This window comes from Setaria italica, chromosome V (assembly GCF_000263155.2).
Source record: "Setaria italica strain Yugu1 chromosome V, Setaria_italica_v2.0, whole genome shotgun sequence".
NCBI classification, from domain to species: Eukaryota; Viridiplantae; Streptophyta; class Magnoliopsida; order Poales; family Poaceae; genus Setaria; species Setaria italica.
In genome coordinates, this window is record NC_028454.1 from 29,502,370 (window position 1) to 29,523,065 (window position 20,696).

At 47.5% G+C, this 20,696-nt stretch overlaps 4 protein-coding genes across 4 annotated transcripts in view; 1 reads left to right on the top strand and 3 right to left on the bottom strand.

The window, feature by feature from the left end:
• The window catches only part of LOC101782731, a 2,333-nt gene extending 834 nt beyond the window's left edge, over nucleotides 1-1,499 (bottom strand). Inside the window, exons 1-6 of the mRNA XM_022826699.1 lie at nucleotides 1,348-1,499; nucleotides 1,155-1,250; nucleotides 831-985; nucleotides 540-727; nucleotides 279-462; nucleotides 62-181 (exon numbers count right to left, since the gene is read on the bottom strand). Of these exons, the coding sequence (XP_022682434.1) occupies nucleotides 62-181; nucleotides 279-462; nucleotides 540-727; nucleotides 831-941 (603 nt within the window). The 5' untranslated portion in view covers nucleotides 942-985; nucleotides 1,155-1,250; nucleotides 1,348-1,499. The remainder of the gene's footprint in view (nucleotides 1-61; nucleotides 182-278; nucleotides 463-539; nucleotides 728-830; nucleotides 986-1,154; nucleotides 1,251-1,347) is intronic.
• Nucleotides 1,500-1,513: 14 nt separating this feature from the next.
• On the bottom strand, nucleotides 1,514-5,276 carry LOC111257349. The gene is made up of 7 exons (XM_022826700.1): nucleotides 4,691-5,276; nucleotides 3,768-4,594; nucleotides 3,012-3,079; nucleotides 2,868-2,931; nucleotides 2,597-2,674; nucleotides 2,168-2,498; nucleotides 1,514-1,927 (listed from the first exon to the last, which is right to left on the bottom strand). The coding sequence occupies exons 3-7, from the start codon at nucleotides 3,022-3,024 to the stop codon at nucleotides 1,514-1,516; spliced, it is 900 nt and encodes a 299-aa protein (XP_022682435.1). The 5' UTR covers nucleotides 3,025-3,079; nucleotides 3,768-4,594; nucleotides 4,691-5,276.
• A 1,509-nt stretch (nucleotides 5,277-6,785) lies between these two features.
• LOC101753279 (protein SGT1 homolog) lies at nucleotides 6,786-14,117 on the top strand. The gene is made up of 10 exons (XM_004969161.2): nucleotides 6,786-7,080; nucleotides 8,452-8,521; nucleotides 8,632-8,756; nucleotides 9,040-9,169; nucleotides 9,353-9,449; nucleotides 9,523-9,588; nucleotides 10,788-10,926; nucleotides 13,305-13,387; nucleotides 13,481-13,585; nucleotides 13,703-14,117. The coding sequence occupies exons 1-10, from the start codon at nucleotides 6,918-6,920 to the stop codon at nucleotides 13,808-13,810; spliced, it is 1,086 nt and encodes a 361-aa protein (XP_004969218.1). The 5' UTR covers nucleotides 6,786-6,917; the 3' UTR covers nucleotides 13,811-14,117.
• Nucleotides 14,118-14,475: 358 nt separating this feature from the next.
• On the bottom strand, nucleotides 14,476-16,678 carry LOC101753693 (probable WRKY transcription factor 65). Its single transcript, XM_004969162.3, has 3 exons — nucleotides 15,890-16,678; nucleotides 15,598-15,723; nucleotides 14,476-15,161 (listed from the first exon to the last, which is right to left on the bottom strand). Exons 1-3 carry the CDS (start codon nucleotides 16,402-16,404, stop codon nucleotides 14,666-14,668), a joined length of 1,137 nt encoding a protein of 378 aa, XP_004969219.1. The 5' UTR covers nucleotides 16,405-16,678; the 3' UTR covers nucleotides 14,476-14,665.
• Nucleotides 16,679-20,696: the final 4,018 nt, after the last annotated feature.

A 20,696-nucleotide genomic window follows, 5' to 3' on the forward strand; every position in this document is an offset into this window, starting at 1 on the left:
ATTGGAGGACCAGAAAAAAGTCTATCAGCGACAAAGCCCAAAAAAAAAATAGTAGATGTACCATCTTTGTCTTCTTCAAGTCTGTGAAAGGAAGACAACGTTGGATGGCTGTCACTGCAGCAAACTGGCTATATTTGGGTTCGGAGCTGTCCCTTTTGTGCCACTCAACATTGAGAATTGCCTTCAAGAAAAGAAATGCCATGGAATAAAAAAAAGTACGAAAGAATGGAAAATTTTTAATAAATCTAGTGTCAAAGAATGGCAAAATAAAAGCTTACTGAGAGGTCAGCATCAAAAAAAATTCTGTAACCATGCCACTCAGGTCTGATCCAATAATCATCATAGCTAAGACATTTGACAAATCCTGTGATAAAAGTTGAGTCTGGGATTGCACCATCGGCAAATGATTGTGCAATCATGTCACAAGTTAAAGGGGTGCTACCAAACTGGATCACCGGCATGCTGTGGATATTACAATCAGCAAATGGAGAAATAGAAAGTTTAGCTGTTATAAGATTTAGAAATGGACAAAAGCTAACCTTTTCAATGTGGAGTCATCAGCGCACATGTGTCCAAAGAGACTCGTTGCTGCGTCCACATTGGGTGCAGGACGGGACATAATTCCATACTTGAAGGGTGAAGAATATTTAGCAGGCTTCCGTGTCATGCGTTTCCCTGTTCTCTGTTCTGACACATGTAAAGTGCCTGACACCATGTTATTTTGATCCTTTGGAAAGGTCAAAATAACATGTAGTTGGAAAATAATTAGCTGGAAGGATTGCAACTCGAATCGAATGGAGTGGGTGGTAATCGTGTCCAGTTAAACATACAGTTTTGGCCTGATCTTCAAATTGGGTAGTGCGTGGTGAAGGGAGAGTATGCATATGATTTGATTGCTCTTCACAATAGATGGCATCAATGAGATTGTTGGTTCTATTCATATCATGGTTGCTGTCAGGCAAACTAGAAGAGGGGGGTATATGATCTGAAAAATTAATGACATGAATACAGCGTTAAGCAAGAACATAAATGACTCCTAAACAATTAAAGGCTGAGCATATGGGTAAAAATCCTGACAGCTGCGTATTGTAATGTAAGACTGGATACAACCTGGAAAAGAGATAAAGAGAAAATTCAGACTACATAGTGCTAACCTGAGCAAGTAGTAGTACGTGCATGGTCATCCCTGCAAGCTTCTTGATGAGGTTTAGTGCAAGGTGTAGTGCCACCAGTTTTAGATGTGGCGGGATCTGTGACCAAGATTTCCAAAAAAAACTGTTGTTAAGCTTTTATGGTAAAGGGTCATTACCGAGCATTTTACTGGTTGTAGAATGCGATAGGCAGTACCTGTGGTGTATGAGTTTTGGCCGTTGCCATCCCTTAATACATCATCTCTATAGCAAGAACTTGGGGTCCTGAAAACACCGCAGTTTCCATGCTCGAATAGTTGATCTACAGAAAGTAATGTACAGAAAAATAAGTTGAAACTTTCAAGAGCAATTTGATTGGGAATTTAAAAAAAGTACATAATCAGAATGGATTGTGGGGATCGATGTGTGCCACCGTTGTGAGGATCGACAAAGTCATCTTCGGTGCCTGAGTTGTTCCTCCGTGAAGTCTCCCCAATATTGTTAGGGTCAGAAGCCGACCTCTGGGCAGCAATAAGCTCCTCTATTACCGGTCCACACTTTTCAGCTAGACGATAAGGAGCTCTAGCAATGTTGCATAGAGAAGCTTGGATGGCACAAGTGTTCTCAGATAAGGTTTGGTCAAACTGGTCGAACAATTCATTAAATGCTTGCAAGGGGTGACCAGTGAGACAACCCAATGGACGGGATAAGAGATCACGCAAACGTGGAATACGAATCTTAGGGACGTTAGTCATGTCATCCAAACCAACATTGAAGTTCCTGGGTCTTGGTGGAGCCTGGCATGTGTAATGATGTGTAAAATTGAGTATATACAAGGAAAGAGGAAATGACACTAAAAGTAAACCATGTAAAAAATAAGGAAACTACATGGAACATATGTCAGGTTTTAAAAGTGAGTAATGTACACAGAGCAACAAGAAGAATAATACAACACCAGGAATTACTGCATATATATGTGCATAGATATTGTGTGTGTATTAGTAACATGACAATTCAATTTAATATTTGGCACATACCTCTGTGCCATCCTGGGCAAGGAAATAATCGGTTAATCGCCTAGAATTATCAGCTGCACTATTCTTTTCCTTTGAATAGCGGTGAGAGGACCGAAACTTCTTCCTACGGCGATCTACAACCCCGGTGCGATCATCAGCAGCATTCTTCATACGGCGAACAGATTTATTGCACCCCGGAGCATGGTCAACCACAATAAAATCAGCGCCAGGATCATCAGGAACATAACTCTGTTGAGGAACATTTCGGTTGGGTAGCTGTTGAAAAGACGATCCAGGGCCACCACCCACTGGATAAGATGATCGCAACTCGGGTCGAAGAAGTACCTCGAACCTGAAGTGAGAAAAATGAAAGTATAAAGTATAGACCATGAATCAATGAAAATGCAGTGGACTACAGGATAGGCGGTGAAATTATAAACACGCGCATACCTCTCCTGTGTGCTCTCGAATACAGCTAGCTTCGGGTTGATAGGCATCCTATTCACCAACCGCTGACAAGTATCTGTCCTGTGAGACAAATCAAATTGAACATACTCTGTGTCAGTAATAATGAATACAATGAGTGGTTAGGATCCAAATATGTTGTAGTTGTTTACATGGAATATTTACAAACTGAAAAGAATAAAAAGATGTAAACGTTATGACAGGCATGGGAAAGCGGAAGAGATGAGAACACAGACAAAAATGAGTCACATAAGACCTTCTAGTTGAGCAGATCCGTGGAGAACCTTGCTGAACACCTTCTGACTGTAAGGGAACCGTATCTACACATGGAAGAAAATAATTAGAGATAACTACAAAAACTACTCTTTCTTTACTCGTTTTCTAAAGATTTAGCAGATACCTGAAGACTCCATGAGTAGGTATGAAAATGAAGGAAACCACAGCTCGGAGGGATGATGGCAGAGCTGCCTGGCATGGGGGAGGAAAAGAGTTGTTAATTATAGAGGTGCATTATACATGGGTACGTATTCTTTCACTGAATGAACTAGCATCTTTATTAATGGTATAAAAACTCTACTATGAGGGGTACGTATGGCAGATATAATAACCTAATAGAACGTTCTGAGTCTAATACTCACACAACCCAATAATTCTAGTTTCAATTCTAATGGCGTAAGAAAATTAACATGCCTTGTGTAGGGAGCTCATACTTTTGCTACCATGTGAAACAAAAGATTCAGTTCAGTATTGTGGCTTACGTGATACCTGCAGTTGGTCGCCAGTCATGGTAACCTGCTGCAAACACACCATAGAAAATAAAGCTAACAATCTAAACTGGTTGTTGAAATATTAAAATATTATTGGCCATAGAAAACAAAGCTAGTCTGATTGCTTCTGCATCTAGCCACCACTAAATCTGGAACTGTTGTTGACTGAGAGCACCATTAGGTTTGCACACTTCTCAATTTAATTCTTTGATCTCTATTCATTATCATAATATCCTGAAGAATACAAAAGGCACACATCCATGTGCAAGCATCAAAGGTGCTAGCCTGGTACTATCAGCTCATACAAAATAATAAAAAACACTTCAAGCTAAAGCTTCAGGTCCAGACACCAAAACAACTCTACTGATTTATCCAATCCATCGTATTACCATTCTATGTTTTTCTTTAGGCAGGGAACCTTCACTCCACCTCTCCATCCCACACCCGTCGCCACAGTTTATGCGGAGTGTGATGAACTAGATAAAAACATGAGCAGAAAAGGGAAAGACAGGGACGTGGACAGGCATGAAAACTATGAAAAAAAAGGTGAACAGTTGATTCAATCAAATGATCAATATCCTTCCTACAACACCAGAAGAAACTTGCTTGAGCTTAGAATAATTTGACTAGTAAATTAATGTAAATGACATAGTATCAAATGATTTCTAGATCCATGAAAACAAATAACTTATTGGTAAGGCTTAAACATAGTGACAAACAATTTAATCAAAATTCTCAAACACAGAAGTGTACAATTCGTCCAAATCCAATCTATTGGAACTGAAAAATTGCTCACCATCATGGCGTCATGAATACTGTTTATCGAAAACTCAAAAATTTGTTGATAAACAATTTTGAAGAACATGCTAAAGATCTCCAAAACCAAAACAATTAGTAAGCAATGGTTATCCAGGATAATGCATATAGGTATAGTTGGTACTGTAAATCCATCTCACTCAAAAGATGGCTCGTGAGGTCAGACTTTCTTCAAGGATAGAACTGGAAGCCATGCCCTTGACAGCTACTGTAGGACCTCTAACAGTTGCAATAAGCTCCCTTTGTTCAACAAAATAATGTAGACTGATGTTTTAATGGTGACATAGTCATAGTGTTTGATCCTAAGAATTAATTCAAGTGGTCAATCAACATCTACATGTAGACAAAGAGCAAGAAATTCACCTGATTATGAATGCAAAAAGTAGCGCAAGAAATTCACCTGCAAGAAATTCAAGAGCAAGAATTAATTCCAGTCTGTATTGCCCCAGCATGTGCGCAAGCCAGTAGCGCGGCTGACGAAGTCACGGCATTTCACCTAATACCACCACCAGCTAGGCGTGAGCTCACCGGCGGCATCGGGCGGTCGAGGGGATCGAACCTAGCTCCGGCGGGCTATTGCGGCGTCCGGCGCGGGGTCAATGCGGAGGAGGAGAGGGGCGCCGCGGGGTCGACGTGAGGGGCGGCGTGGCGTCGATGCGGAGGAGGAGAGGGGCGGCGAGGGGTCGACGCGAGGGGCGCGAGGCGTCGATGCGGAGGAGAGGGGCGGCACGGGATCGACGCGAGGGGCGGCGCAGCGTCGATGCGGAGGAGGAGAGGAGCGGTGCGGAAGCTGCGGGCGAGCGGCGGCGGCGGATGCGGATGGCGAGTGGCGATTGGCGGCGGAGGCTACAGATGGGGAGTGGCAGCGGCGGTTGCGGAAGGCGGGCGGCGGCGGATGCGGTTGGCGAGTGGCGAAGGCGGAAGCGAATGGCGACTGGCAGGGGACGGCGACGGATGGGGAGTGGCGGCGGCGGCTGCGGAAGGCGGGCGGCGGCGGCGGCGGTTGGCGAGCTGTGGCGTGAGCGAAGGGAGAGCAGCAGGAGAACGGGACGGGAGGACCTCCCACGACGGAAGACCCACGATCGGGAAAAAAAAAAGACAGAAAAAAAAACAGGGGAGCGGGAAGATAAAAAAAAACCGGCGGGGGATGGTGCATCGGCGGATGAGCTCGGGTACGGAATATTATTCCGTACCCAGGGTATTGTATAGTATAATCCTATATATATATATATATATATATATATATATATATATATATATATCGTGAAATATGTGCTTGATCGTTCTCTACCTCCTATGCATAATTTCATCCCTAGTGTCATCTTGTGCCCAAAATTGGACTGCTTCTGCCCTTAAATTAAAAGTCTGCACATAGGCCATGCGTGCCTATTTGTGACGTCATATATTAAGATGATACCGTTTGCCCTTGCTTTCATGGATTCGGTTTTCCTGCTGACCAAAAGATGATACCTCTATATATGCTCGCTCTCAAAAGAATGAGCTATCCAAAATCGGTAGGAACAAGTTCTCGTCCTATTTTTGGTAAGTTTGATACGACAGACTAGTACACTACGTATGGGACACTTATATTTCTAGCAAATATAGGATTGCTTCCACCGGCTTACTTGCATACGTAGTACGTGTTAGAGGATACTTATGACTGTGTAAATATGGTGTGTGCATACGTATGTACAGTTGTGTACATGTGCATCAGACTTGTAATGGTGAAAAAGTAGTTTGTCAAAGAGTCTCGGTGTGCCCCAAGCGCACATGCTCAATGCCAGCGAGGTGTGATGCTCCGCAAAGAAAAAAGATAAGGCCAGCGACGATGCCGTTCCTTATTCCAAACCCTGGTTCCAAGCAACACCATCAGATCTAATCTACCTGGTCACCTAAACCCAAACGCAAAACTGCAACCTAATCAGATCTAGAATAGCAGGACAAGGTCAAATTTAGGGCCTAGTTGCATCTGCTAAGTTTTCTTTAGTGGAACCTGCCCATTATGATCCGAGTTCTCTACTCAGCATTGGGGCTCGTATTTTTCTGGATTTATTCCAGGATTTAACTGGTACTATTCTTTCACTGGTAGGTGACGTGCCCGTTGACAGCGATGCGTTAGTGATGACTTCATCAATTTCAAGAATTCACCTGCTCAATCTTTTCAAAGGAGACTAGAGGAGTAGGATTGCGTGCGTGTGTTCGCAGGTGCGTGCATTGTATGTAGCGTCTGATTTGAAAAAAAAAAAGCAATGCCAGTTGCCAGCGAGTAATAAGGTATGCCATTGATCCCTCATTAACCACACGATCACGAGCGAAATCAATCAATCATCACTGAGCGACTCGCGAACCTTCCTGGGTCCTGGCTTCCCGATAACAATATCAGACGGCCGACGACTTGACCCACACTAAAATAAAAGAATAAAAAAAGAAAACAAAGGAGAAAAGCAGAAAAAGCCCAAAGGAAAAAAAAAGGGGAGAAAGCCCACAGAGCTTCCCTCGCAATTAACCAAAAGCCCGGCCCGCCCCTCACTCTCCACGCATAGAAGTCTCTAGAACCCCCACGGGCCCTTGAAAAAGCCGCGTCATTAACCCCATCCCTTGCTTGCGCACCCCCTCCCTCCACCTAAGACCTCGATTATTCTACTCGCACACCAAGTCTACGGCTGGTCGTCTCCTCCCTCTCGCCCTCAGCCACGCAGCCGCCGCAGGTCGGAGGGGGCGCCATGGCCGCATCGGATCTGGAGAGCAAGGCCAAGGAGGCCTTCTTTGACGACGACTTCGAGCTGGCCGCCGAGCTCTACACCCAGGCCATCGACGCCGGCCCCGCCACCGCCGACCTCTACGCCGACCGCGCCCAGGCGCACATCAAGCTCGGCAACTACACTGGTAAGGGCGCGCTCTTCCCCTCCCCCGCCTTCCTCCCTCCTCCATCCTGCTGCCCCCGACGGAGGGTTCGATTCGCCTGTTCATGTGGTGTCGTGTGGATGTGGTGCGGCGCGCTCGCGGGTGTCGATGTAGTCGCGATGGGTCGAAATGTCGTAGGGGCGGTTTTAGACGTAGAAGGCTAGTCCGATTCGAGGTCTGTTGTTGCGTCGTGGGCCTGTCTCGTGCGATTCAGGTTAGTTGGGGTTGGGAGGTCAACGTCAGGCTGTGGTGTAGGGCTGAGTGAGCGTCGGTTCGTCGCTGTGGGCTGTGGCGATGAGCATCGTATGATTCAAACTTCAAGGAGCGTCCTAGATGATTGGGATTACTAACTGTCCATGTTAGAGAGTCTGATTAGTCAGAGTTGAGTTTTCTTGGCTGGTGTGTGGACTATAAAAGGATGGAGATTCAGATTGCCTGAAATGGACTGTGCTAATTAGGAAGCTTGTGATGTAGCTTAATGACTAGTTTGCGTTTCGAGGTGTATCCCAAGATCCCTACATGTGGCATTGCTGTGTGCGTTCTGAGGTTACCCCAAGTTCCCTACTTGTCTGAGGTTACCGCAAGTTCCCTACTTGTTTTGTCGCCTTGCAGTGTGTGTTATTGTAATAGGTCTATCCCGAGTTCCCTACTTGTCGCATTGCTGTATACGTTTTTAAGGTATATCCCCCCAAGTTCCCTACTTAACGTGTTGCTGTGTGTGTTGTATGTAACTACGTGTATCCCTAGTTACCTACTTGTCGCGTTGCTAGGCTTGATTGTCGGTTAGTGTTTTGTGGGTTTCAGTTGCAATGGTTGCATACACAAAGAGTAGTGCAATACAATGGGTTGACTTGGGGGGTTTTCAGCAACATGTTGAGAAAGGTTGAGATGACACATACACTGGTTTGGGAGGGCTATGATTGTATTAATCTCTGTAGGTCCTAATTGATGGCATCTGAATCAGTAGGAACCAAAATAATAAACTGCATGGTGATTTACTATCAATTCAATATTTTTTAAATAAGAAATGGCGTGTACAGTTTGGCTTCAATTGTATCTGAGTTAGTATGAACAAAAATAAGAACAAGGTGCTTTTATAGTCATTACAGTATTTTTGTTTGTAATAAGAAATGTTATGTAGGACTTTGGCTTAAGTTACATCTAAATCTGTAGGAACCAAAATAAGAAACTACATGGTGCTTTGCTGTCTTTGCATTATTTTTGTTTGTAATAGGAAACGATGCACAAAGCTTCGCTTCATTTAGCAGTGTTAGTCATACTAGGCGTCATTGAATTCTATTTGATTTTTAAATAATAAATTTATTGTACTGAATGCATTTATTTGACTTGCAGAGGCTGTGGCGGATGCTAACAAAGCTATTGAACTTGATCCTACCATGCACAAAGCCTACTATCGGAAAGGGTTAGAGGCACTCTTCATTCTTAAATTAAAATTATACATGAAGGAGCACTCACGTAATCGCCTCTCCCACATTTTTTTATCTATGTAACAAGTTAGTTTCCTGTTTACAGTGCCGCATGCATGAAGCTTGAAGAATACCAAACTGCAAAGGCTGCTCTTGAACTGGGTTCTTCCTATGCATCTGGTGACTCAAGGTTTACTCGTATGTTGAAGGAATGTGAGGAGCGCATTGCTGGTGAGCAAACAGAATATCAGAGCTTTTGGTGTATTTGTTGCAGTATGGGCAATACTTTTCATTTGGTGTGGAACATCAGAGCTTTTAGTGTATTTGTTGCAGTATAGGCAATACTTTTCATTTGGTGTGCAGTGTTGTTTGTATGCCATTATCTGTGATTACATGCCCTGTTTGTCTCTTGTCATAGAAAAATTTCAGCAGCCTTGTACGTTAGCTAGAGAATAATTATGTATTAATTTAGTCATCTCATACTATCTGTACTGTTATTCTGTTTTTTGTCCAGAGGAGGCTAACCAGGCACCAGTAAAGAAGGTTGAGGCTCCTGTGGCTGCTACTGTTGAGGACAGGGAGGATGTTGCAAATATGGAGAATACACAGCCAGTGGTGGAACCTCCAAGCAAGCCTAAGTACAGGTAATTCGTGGCAATTCCTTGAACTCTTCACCATTTTCCTATACACATCTGTTTCCAACCATGTTCTAATTTGGGGAGCCATATAGGGGGAAAGGAAAATGCTTCTCCTAACTGAAATTCATGTTGAGCGTGAGCTGTGTCAGCTTTGCTAACATTTTTTTCTTAATGCGCAATGTGCTGCAGGCATGACTTCTACAATAGTTCTACAGAGGTGGTGCTGACAATATTTGCTAAGGGTGTTCCTGCTGACTGTGTTGTCGTTGATTTTGGCGAACAGATGGTATGTCCTGCTATCTTACTATTGTAGTTCCGTTGTGACTGCTATTCTTCACTAACCTAGCTTCTCATTTTAGTTAAGTGTATCCATTGAAGTCCCTGGTGAAGAACCCTACCATTTTCAGCCCCGTCTGTTCTCTAAGGTACTCCTTACTATTGGATGTTCTTGCGTGCAATGTAATAGAACGTATTGGTTTTTTCCCGTGTACTTATCTGTTAAGGTAGCTGGTACCGTGCCTTCAAGACAATGGTCGTATACAGCATATAGTGACAGCTGTTCCAGTGACTTTTAAAAACTGTAGGCAAACAAAACTACATCATACATATGAGCATCTCTTTGCCTTTTCCAGTCATTTAAACATGTGCAACGGGGTTTCAAAACAAGATGTTGCCTTGTTTCATTCTTAAATTAGCAGTGTGCTCAGCTGTGGAAGATGGTGTTACAATTTTTCCATGTTACTTGAAATTTGTGTGATTTAACCAAACAGGTTATCTAGTAAGACAATATCATTTCCTCCAAAGATTTAGGTTTTGTTTCTTTCTATGTTTTTCTTTGTTCTGCCCGTTTATATCATTTTTTCATAAAAAAGCATGAATGGCTCGGCTTGAGTCGAAGAGTGGAGGTCGCTCGGTATCTCGAGTCGATCAGTCCCATTCATTCTTGCCCGAAACAAGTGGGCTATTCATTCCGGTGCCACCTTTGTTCAAGTTCGTGCTTCGGCGGCAGGGGACTATAGGCCATGAAAACCCACCCCAGGTATCTCCACCTGTGGATTGAGAGTAAAGTCTAAACCCAAGGATTTCACAAATCAAAGATAAAGGATTCCAGAACAAGTAAACACGATTTTCAACCGTCTCAACAATAGAATTAGATCATCCCCTGATTGTGTTGTTTATTTTCTTGAACAGGTTGTGTTGTTTATAATATACATTGCAATCAGTGCATTAGTTATTTTTCATAATTAACATGGATTCTAAATTTGTGCATTCAAAAATATTGCTCCAACACTTTGTTGACTCGTTTTATCTCTGCTCTTGGCAAATCATTTTGATGTACTGCTAGTATCGGATGTATCAGAATTATCTTTTAGGAGTTTGTGGAAACTGAATTCATGTTGCCTTTTTGTTATCTCTTTTCCATTTCCAGTGTCTTCAAAACCAAATAAAACTTGGGAGTCATTTTATTTTGGTCCTGTTGACACAGATAAAAAAATTCATAGTTTTTAATTCCAGTTATGCTCTACAGCATTTATTTGTAGCTGTCTGGTTTAGTTTATGGAATATGAATACCCTTCATATATGTGAATCTGTTGCTAATTACTTTTTTATTGTTGGAAACCAGATTATCCCAGAGAAGTGCAAATATCTAGTCTTATCCACCAAGGTTGAAATACGCCTTGCCAAAGCTGAGCAGGTGACTTGGACGACCCTGGACTATAGTGGTAGACCAAAGGCCCTTCCCCAGAAGATAAGCACACCAGGTGATTCCTTTTGAAACTATTACAACTGATCGCATCCATGTCACTATGGTTGCGAAAATATGAATTGATGATGTTTCCCCAACGCATAAATAATTTTGGCGAGCTTCCATCCTGTTTGAAGCTCAAAGCTTAGTCGGACACCTTGTCGGTGCTGGCTTGAGATGCGGGTTCCCCATGTGGAAAATAGATAAGATTGAAAGACAGTAAAAAATTCTCTAATTTCATGGATAACCTCTTGGATTTATGGATGTGGTTATATGAATATTCGAGTCTTTCTGCCTAGCTATCATGAATTCATGACCCTTCTTTGCTCTCTGCAGCCTCTGCTCTATCTCCTTCCCCCCTGCTATTAGATTACTGTGAATCCAGCCCCCTGAAACTAATTTCGTGCCACAACTTTCCTAAGAGTGGATATCAGATTGGCTGAGTAGTTAGATCAACGGAATGAAATGGATTTTATCATCATTAAAAGGGAATTTGGTATTATTGCATTCATAATATTCTTGTTACTGCATATTAAAAAAAATGAGTAAATTCCTTCTATGCCATCCAAACTTATACCCATCCCTTCTATGCCATTGAGAATATAGTGATCCCTTCTATGCCATCAATTTTAATTTTCCATCCCCTATGTGCCATTGCTGTTTGTGTCCGTTCAATCCCACCGTTACATGACCATTTGAAGTGCCAATCCGTCTCTGCCGCTGCAAACCGCACCTGCCCATCAAAATCTCATTGCATGTGACCAATCGGAACAAACAATCAAACCAAAATCAAGTTAGCTTGAAAGCTTCTCAATTTCACATCGGCCGAAAAGGCAGTGCCCATAAGATGAGATGATTTTTTTTTCCAACGGCTTCGATTAGCAATATGCGAACTAGATTTGGACGATGACGTGCTTGATTTCTAAAGGTTAGGTTTGGACGCGCTTCCTTGGAATCTGCCTGCTGTGCTTGTTTTTGTATTCTGCCATCAAAGGGCGCCACGCTCTAGATGTACGTGGCTGTCGGCATCAGCGCCTGGGTTGGAGGACGTTGGGTAGCGTGTGCCAGGCTAATCGGGTGACTGGCGTCGAGATGCTGCGCGCGGAGCCGGCGGCTGTGATCTCCGGGGGAGGCCGGTCAGCTGGAGCGAGATGCAGGGGCCCGGGGACGTCGTGACCCCGGCAGCGCCGTCGCCGCTGTCCGTGTCTCACAGCACCACCAGCGGCCGGCTGTGCCCGCACGCTTGGTTTGGCTTCTGCCATAGTGACTCGATTTGCTTGTCCTTCGGTGGCGCTGGCCTAGGGGGGACGGCTTGCCGCTGCAGCTGTTGGTGTGGCCCGGCCAGTGACTTGCTAAGCGTGATGGCGCAGGATTGAGGCAGGGAGGTGGCTGGTGGCGCGCCGTTGTTGCATTGCGGCAGCAGAAGAGTCGGGGCACGGGGTGCCACGGCCATGGCAGCTCGGCCCAGCCTGGAAGTGGCGGCGCGTGCGGGGCTGTGGCTGTGTGCGGCGCACGAGAGAGGGCGGGGAAGGCGCGGCTCGTGCCTCGGTCGGAGGTGGCCACGGTGAGGCATAGGGAGGAGTGCAGATCCACGTGTGAGAGGAGGGAGAGGAATCACATGTTTTAACGGAGTAACGAAGGAATGCTAGTAAAAATTGACGGCAATGGCACGTAGGGGATGAAAAATTAAAATCAATGGCACTTAAGGGATTGCTATATTTTCAATGGCACAGAAGGGACGACTAAGTTTGGATGGTATAGAGGGAATTTTCTCTAAAAAAACATCCAGTGGTGTGTATTGTAGACTCTGTTAATATTCTCTGCCCTAATTAAACTATTGAGCTATGATTTTGAGGTGAAGAAAAAGAAATGGCATATGAGTTCGTGCTTATAAAAGCAATGAAATTATATTAGCATCACTGATACTGATACTGTCAACCAGCATAATATTGCCTGACCTAACTCAACTATTGAGCTATGATTTGAGGCTAAAAGAAATGGCATAGGAGTTGATGCCTATGAAAGCATTGAAATTGTATTAGCATAACTGATAATACTGTCAACCAGCTGTATTTTGCTGTAGTTAGATAGTAAATGGAATTTGTTCATTGTGTTGCCCTCATTTTTATTTGATTAGTAAGAATTTAGTTGTTGAATAACCTTTGAGGTTGCCAAGTTGTTAGAATTGTAACTCACTACTTTTATAGTATTGCTTTGCTTCATGGTTCGCTTAAGCTTTGAGCAATCATGAACTGTGTAGTGTGTACATGATTGACAGTTTGAGAAAAACAGCCGTCTGTAGATGATATGGTACATTAACAATCTGGATTCTTGTTTGATTGAGTTGTCTGGTGTTTGTTACTGAGGCATCCTAGTTGTATATATGTTGTGCAGCTGAAACAGCACCAAGACCTTCCTACCCATCTTCGAAGTCGAAAAAAGACTGGGATAAACTGGAAGCTGAAGTAAAAAAGGAGGTTCGATCTGAATGCCCATTTATGCATCAATTTTTGTTGCTATCATGTAAGTTTCTAAAATATGACACTGGTTGCATGATTTGTGTCTATCAGGAGAAGGATGAAAAGCTTGATGGTGATGCTGCATTGAACAAATTCTTCCGTGACATCTACAAGGATGCTGATGAAGATATGCGGAGGGCCATGATGAAGTCATTTGTATGTGATCTTCAGCCTCCTTAACACTGCATTTGGAACTAGCTATTTTAGGTTCACATAACTGATAGAACACTGTATGGTACTTACACGCACCCTTTCTGGGACTGTATTGTGCAGGTTGAATCGAATGGCACGGTTCTCTCAACAAACTGGAAAGATGTTGGATCAAAGAAGGTGGAAGGCAGCCCTCCTGATGGAATGGAGCTCAAGAAATGGGAGTACTAGAGTTGGGACCACCACCCATCTTGTAAATCCGGGTCCTCGAGTCATCATGACCTAGCTGCAGACTTGCTCATCACCAGTTCACTCAGTTGGATTTTCTGCCATGCGCTTGGTCAAGTTTCTGCATTTGTAAGCTGTCTGTTTGACGCTCTAGCTTGTCTGAGTACTACCTGTCGTAGTTATGCTGGACACATAGGGTATGCTGTCTCTGTGGTATCGTGTGCGAATCACATTTGTGGTAACTGATACTGCAAACTATCATCTGTGAAATGCTATCTTTTTTGGTCTGAGATTTTGCGTTCTTGTTAAATGCACTCGCACGCGTTGATTTCTTGTTCGATTTATTGCATCATGCAAGTATTGTTATGTGATTATACGAGGCTTTGTTTGAGAAGGGTTCTGCAAACCAGCAATGAGAATTGATCATTTGCAGGATTCAGCGTGCTAATTGGCTATAGCAGGTGCTCGCATGGTTTGCTGAGAATAGTAGCCAATTCTTTCACTACGGAACACTGGAGATTTGGAGCTCTGAGCGTCGCACGTTTTTGTGGGGACGGGGCATTCATGTGTTGGCGCTTTGCTGGGTTTCAAATTTCAAGTCTTTGCCAAGCCAGGTGCACGTGCTTGCACGGTCAGGACTCAGGTGGCACCTGAATTACAGGAGTGCAAAAATCAATGCGCACCGACCTCTCGGATATTGCGCGAGTACGCAGATACACACGAAAAAAATCAGCTTTTGATTTTGGGATCCTGTCTGTCAGAAACGCACACAACAGACGCCTATACATTGCATCTCTTGGGGTCAGGATCTCTGCGCAATAGATTGTTCTGATCTGACGCTACAGCGCTCAACTCCAGCTAGAGCGAGAGCCGACGTCCCAGCACGCCATCCTCCTCGTCCACGACGTGTTCAAAATCGAAGTCGTCGTCCGCGGGCGCCAAGAGCTCGTCCAGGTCCATCCCCGCGGGCCACAGCTCGTTCTCGTCGTCGGCGGCCGCGATCTCCTCGGCGCCAAACTCCAAGGCCATCGCCGTCGACTTGTCGTTGCCGTCGACGACGTCGCACCTCGCCGCGTCCTCTGCGTCGGCGGTGCTGCCGTCCCTGCCGACAGAAGAAGGGCCCTGCTGCTCGTGGCTCCTGGGCGACGACGTCGCGGTGTCCTCGGCGGCCGCCGCGGTGCCGGCCGACGACGACTTGTGGCGCGTGGTGCCCGCGAGCGCGTTGAGCTGAGTGGGCACGGGGTGGCAGTGGTCCGCCATGTACGTGACGATGAGCACACCGGGCTTGGCCGGGCTGCGCTCCACCAGCTTCCGCGCCATGCACCCCTTCATGCTGCTGCACTTGTAGTACCCCCTGCAGCCACAGCAGATTCCCATCGCAACACAGCATGCGACAGCGTTAGTTCGTGTTCGTTGAACAGCCTGCAGGTCAGCGGCTGCAAGGTCAACTGCAACTGCAAGCACGCCGTTCTGCCATGTACTGCAATGGAAATGTCTTGTACTACACATGTATACGTGACGTACAGTGCGACCGACCTAGTAAGCTCCATGCCCAATTGGCATGGCGTAAATTGACTAGTTAACACTAGGGCTTCTATGTCAAGCCTCCGTGGTGGCATTTTCGGCTTCAGAAATTAAAAATACGGTCAATGGTGTTGGGATCCTACCAAGTTGAGTGCTCTGCAGTCAACGATGATAAGGCTGTCTACGGGGTAGCCAGCTCCCGGCGAGAGCAGGCAGTGAGTGCACCGCGTGGAAAAAGCAGGGAAGGCGAGGTCAAAGGCAGTTACCGCGGATAAGGCGATCCCTTGATGGGCTTTTGGCCATACTTGCGCCACGCCCACGGGTCCGACGACGACGCGCCGCCGTCGGCCACCGGCATCTCCCGCACCACCTTCTTCAGCTGGCTCTTCTTGCTGCCAAAAGAAAGCAATAAGCCACGGTTCATTCTTCTCCACAGGAATCATGAGCACAGATGAAATTTAATTTCGAAGGGAATCTTGCGCTTAAAATCTCTGTCGGCATCTATGCGCTGCAGGGTGCTAAAACGATGGGAGCGCACAGGCTTTGGTGGTAGGGTACCTCCTTTTCGGCCGCGGCGTGCGCGCGCCGGCCTTCCGGCCAGGCGGCACCGCCCTCTGCTGCTGCATCCCGGACGTCGAGGCCGCCGCCGCGGGGAAAGAGATCATCACCTCGCGCTCGCGCCCGTCGTCCCCCGCGCGCGCGCCCCGCGGCGACGGCGTGACCGGCAGCAGGAACGGCTTGTGGTCCAGGTCCAGGTACTCCAGGTCGTACAGCAGCGCCGCGCCCTTGGCCGCCACCGCCGGCGGCGCCCGCTCGTGTCCCTGCACCGCCGCCGCCACCGGCGCAGCACGCGCCGGCACCTCTCCTCCCCGCGCCGCTGCAGGCGTGGTCGGCTCTGCCGGCGCTGCCCCCGCTGCCTCGGCTTCCGCTTCCGCTCTCGGCGCCGCGGCGGCGCGAGGACGGCCGCGCCCCGCCGGCGGGTCCGGGTGGGCGACGCTGCCGCAGCTCCTGACGACGGCCTGCAGGTCCCAGTCGTTGAAGTGCTCCGCCATGAGCAGCAGCACGCCGCGCATGAACGGCGACCTACTACCGGCGCCTTTTGAGCCTTTGACGAGCCGGGGGGACGCGTGCGGCGTGGTGTCTGGGGAGAGAGAGGAGGCGAGGGGGGGATGGGGGTTGACTTTTGGCAGTAGCCGTCGAGCAGGCCCCCGGGCCCCCGCGCCCGCATATATACGCGTACGTGTATTTGGACGCGCAGGCCGGGGGGATACAACGCGGGCGGCACGGGCTCTCTATAGCTCTCTACCCTACCCGCCGGCCCGATCGCGGCGAGGCGAAGTCAACCCGCCGCGCGAGTGGTGGGCACGGCGGCGGCAGCGGGCGGGGATAGAAGATTGCGCCCGGATTTGCACACCCCTAGGCTCGCGCGCTTTTTTTAGGCGTTCGGACGTAGGGACTAATTCTTGTTCGCATCACATCATATATTTGATACCAATTAAAAAACTAGACGTGAACTAATTATAAAACTAATTGCATAAGTCGTGACTAATTTGCGAGATAAATCTATTAACTCTAATTAATTTATGATCAGCACATATTTACTGTAGCATCACATGAACTAATTAGGTTTAATAGATTCGTCTCACGAATTAACCTTCATTTATGCAATTAGTTTTATAATTAATCTATATTTAATACTCCTAATTAGTATCTAAACATTTGATTTGATATGATAGTGACTAAACTTTAGTCCATGTCTCCAACGCGTTGGTATACGGCAAGTCTCTGAAAGTGGATGCTGCCGCTGCTCCAGTGCTGCTGTGTACACTTGTCAAAAGGGGCTGGGAGGGGGGGCCGTTGGTTGTTGACGTCGTCGTCTTCCTTTCGTGTTGTTCTTTTTGACTTTGATCCAAATGTCAAAAGGGAGAGGAGAGAGAGAGGGAGGGGAGATGGAGCTCGAATCTTCGAGCTCTCGCACACGCTCGCGTCATAAAGAAGGCAGGTGTGGGAATAAAATGCAAACTACAATATGATTTTTGTTTACAGTTGAACCCTCTTTTATCTTTTATATTTCGGTCCCCATTATTGGTCGCGCTTGACTCTGCTAGGCTAGCTAACATAATCCTTCAGCGTCAGTTATTCTAGTTCTGATCTGACCCTGCGCAAATGTCAAAGGGCAGAGACAGACAGTGCTGTGACTTGCGAGAGGGATCTGTACTGCCCGCTACGTGATCTCGTAGTTTATCTCGTGGGGCCAGGCAGGCGGGCGCCCGGGCCAATCGCGGCGGCGGTGAGTGGCAAAGTGACGGGGGAGTGCGGCGCTTTTGGCCGCGAAAACGACGGGAGCGAGGGAGAGAGAGAGAGAGAGGATCGGAGGACAGGACGTGCGCACACGGTGACCGTGCTCGCTCGCGCCCCGGCCCGGGCCGCTAGATCTCGCTGCGTTGCTGCCATGCGCGTCCGTCCGGTGCGCGCGGGGCGCCGGGGCCGGAACGGAACCGCGGCCTGGAGTAGTCCAGGACCCGGTAGACGCTACCATCATTTGTGCCGGCCCCGACGATCTCCCCGGTTTTCTCCAACGATCCACCGGCAGGTTCCGCGCCGACGCGCGAGTTCTAATCAGCGCTCCATCGCGACACCGGCAGCGAGGAGGATGTTCTCCGGCGGCGAAGGCTGGCGGGCCTTGTCCTCGTGCGCGAGCCACGCACGCAAGTGGGAGCGCGAGTGCGACGGGTCTGGATAAGTTTGGTGTGCTGAATACTCTGCTGCTACTACTACTAGGCAGCCAGCCAGTGCTGCTGGCGGATGGATGGCCACCACTTCCCGTTTGTTAGGTCTCTGGGCGTGCTCAACCGATGATGGAATGGATGGTTGACACGTGATTGCTTTTTTTAAGTAACGTTGCTATCGGCTACCTGACTGATTGAAGCAGCTGGCACGTCCGGGTCCAACTGCACTTTTCAAATGGCGAGCCAGCTTGTGGTGGTGCGATTTAGTAGTAAGAGGATTAGACGATTGAGATGGAAACCATACGAGGGAGGAAGCGAGAGGTACTACTACGTAGGTGCCAGTCCGATTTATACTTCGGATGAGAGAACTCCCTGTAACTGTTTCTTTTTACATTTCTTGCAATGGTGTCTTCCAATTCCAAGGATGAAACAAGGATCGAATGGTATGCTCAGTCTGTCAGTCACTCAGTGGACGGCTACTGGTGCAACTGGATGCAATGGATGGGCCTGCTATCAATTCAGAAACTGTTTTCGGGGAAATTAGTTCAGATACTTGACCATTTAATCGGTGCCCATACTGATGGAGCCCGTGATTTGGAAATGTCCATGCGAAGAACATATCTGTGTCCCTGTCCGTCCTCTGAATTTCAAAGATCAACTTAACTGCATGCCTGTTCAATTCTTGAAAAACAAAGGGGAAAGCTAAAAGGCACTCGGGTGTTTCAAAGTCTGCTGACACCCGATTTTTTTTTGTCCACGTTTGCTACTCTGGCCATCTCTTCTGACTCTGAGGTCTCGTCTTCCCCGACGACGGTGAGTTAGGGTTCAGGTTTTGGGTTTTGGGTTTTGGGATTTTGGGTTGGGATTTTACTGGAGTGGTGCGGTCCTAGAGGGAAGGCCACTGGCGGCAGGCCGGACAGGCGAAGGTGGCGGGCGCGGGGGTGGCGAGGCAAGGCGGCGACGGCGTCGCTGGCCCGGGCAGTGGAAGATGGCGGTTGGGCAGTGCTGGGGCCGGGGCCGGGGCCGGGGCGTCACGTCTCGTCATGTTTGCGCGTCCATTCAGAAACGGTCAGCGGTGGCGGATTCAGCGGCAGCCGCCGCCGAAGACGAGGTAGGGCCGAAGATGAGGTAAGTAGGCGGCCGCGGGGGCGCCGGCGCCGGTTGTGTAGCGTGAAAACGGACTGGTTAGTGTGGCGGGGGTGGCGGGGGCGGACTCGGCGGCGTCCTCGCCGCCGGGGACGGTCGAAGGCGGGCGGAGGCGGGGGAGTAGCAAAACGCGTCTGTGTGAGGAAGAAGAACAGTGCCGGGAGCTGAAGGAAGAAGAAAGGACGAGAGCCACAGGATTACGATCAGATGGCTGAAAAATTCAGTGCTGGCAATGCCTAAAACACTCGGGTGATATACAGACAGCCCCACAAAACCCTCAAGGCACGCGTTTTGTCGTCACGCGCACACCGCAAAGCGTAAACCGCTTTCCTGACGGTAAACATCGGATCGCGATGTAGAACAAGTGAACAACGAGAGGAATATGTCCCCCTACCAGCTTGACTCGCTTTACGATCACTGCTCAGAGTGGGGTTTGCATCGATGTGCCCCTCCGCCTCTCCCTGTCCGGAGCGTCGTCTCTGCGCCGTGAAAAAAGAAGGGTCCCCGGCTTTGCAAGTTGCCGAGCGAGATGCGGCCCTTGCACGATCGAACGAGCTCGCTGCTGATCCGCAGCGCTGCCGCCGATGACCGCTGAGCCAGAATTCCGGGAGACAGCCAGACAGGCGCCTGATCGAGCTCGCCAAGGGGCCTCTCGGCGAGCCGTTAGTTTGCTTTGCTGCTCGCGGCGGCGAGGTTGCATCGTCATTAGTCGCTCGCGAGTTGCGGAGCGGTGGCAGCGGAATCGTATGCCCGTGCGTGGCGTGCATCACTGCATGATCCCGTCAACCTGCAGTACCCCTGCCGCGCCTTTGCAGGGAATCCTCCGCCGCACGTCATCGTCATCACCTACTAGGCAACCCAAAAAAAAAAGGTTTTGAATTAAACTGAAAGTGCGAAGTAAATTTGTGAAATGGGAATATAGCTGATGTATGCGCTCGTACGGCGAGAAAAGGGATAAAGCCGAGTCCACTCCACGGTGCTCTTTTTCTTTCTCGTAGCTAGCGGCTAGACAGGTAACACGACGCTTTTGTATAGAAGATGTATCAATTGTTCGGTAACGACGGAATCAATGGTGCTAGTGCTCGTGGTTTTTTTATCTGTACAGCTTAGTCAACTGGAATGCTGAATAAGCAGCTGAGGGATTCGAGAGAAGGGATCTGGTCACTCCACTCGAGCTGAAACTGTATCTATTATCTTAATACAATAATGTTAAAAGAAGTCATCATGTTTGTCGAGAGGATTTAGAAATTCCCACGTTAATCGCAAAAAAGAGAAGGATTTGGACCGTTGGATTTTATGAAGATCTAACGGTCTCAATTAATATGAAAAAACTCTACCAAAATTCAGAACTATAATTAATAAAATATATATTAAATTCAGTATATATTAAACTCCAAACTCCGTGTTTGTATATGCTCCCGTCACTACGGGAAACCTTAAATTTTGCCGAGTGTTTTCTTTTTGCCGAGTGTTTTTTCTCGGACACTCGG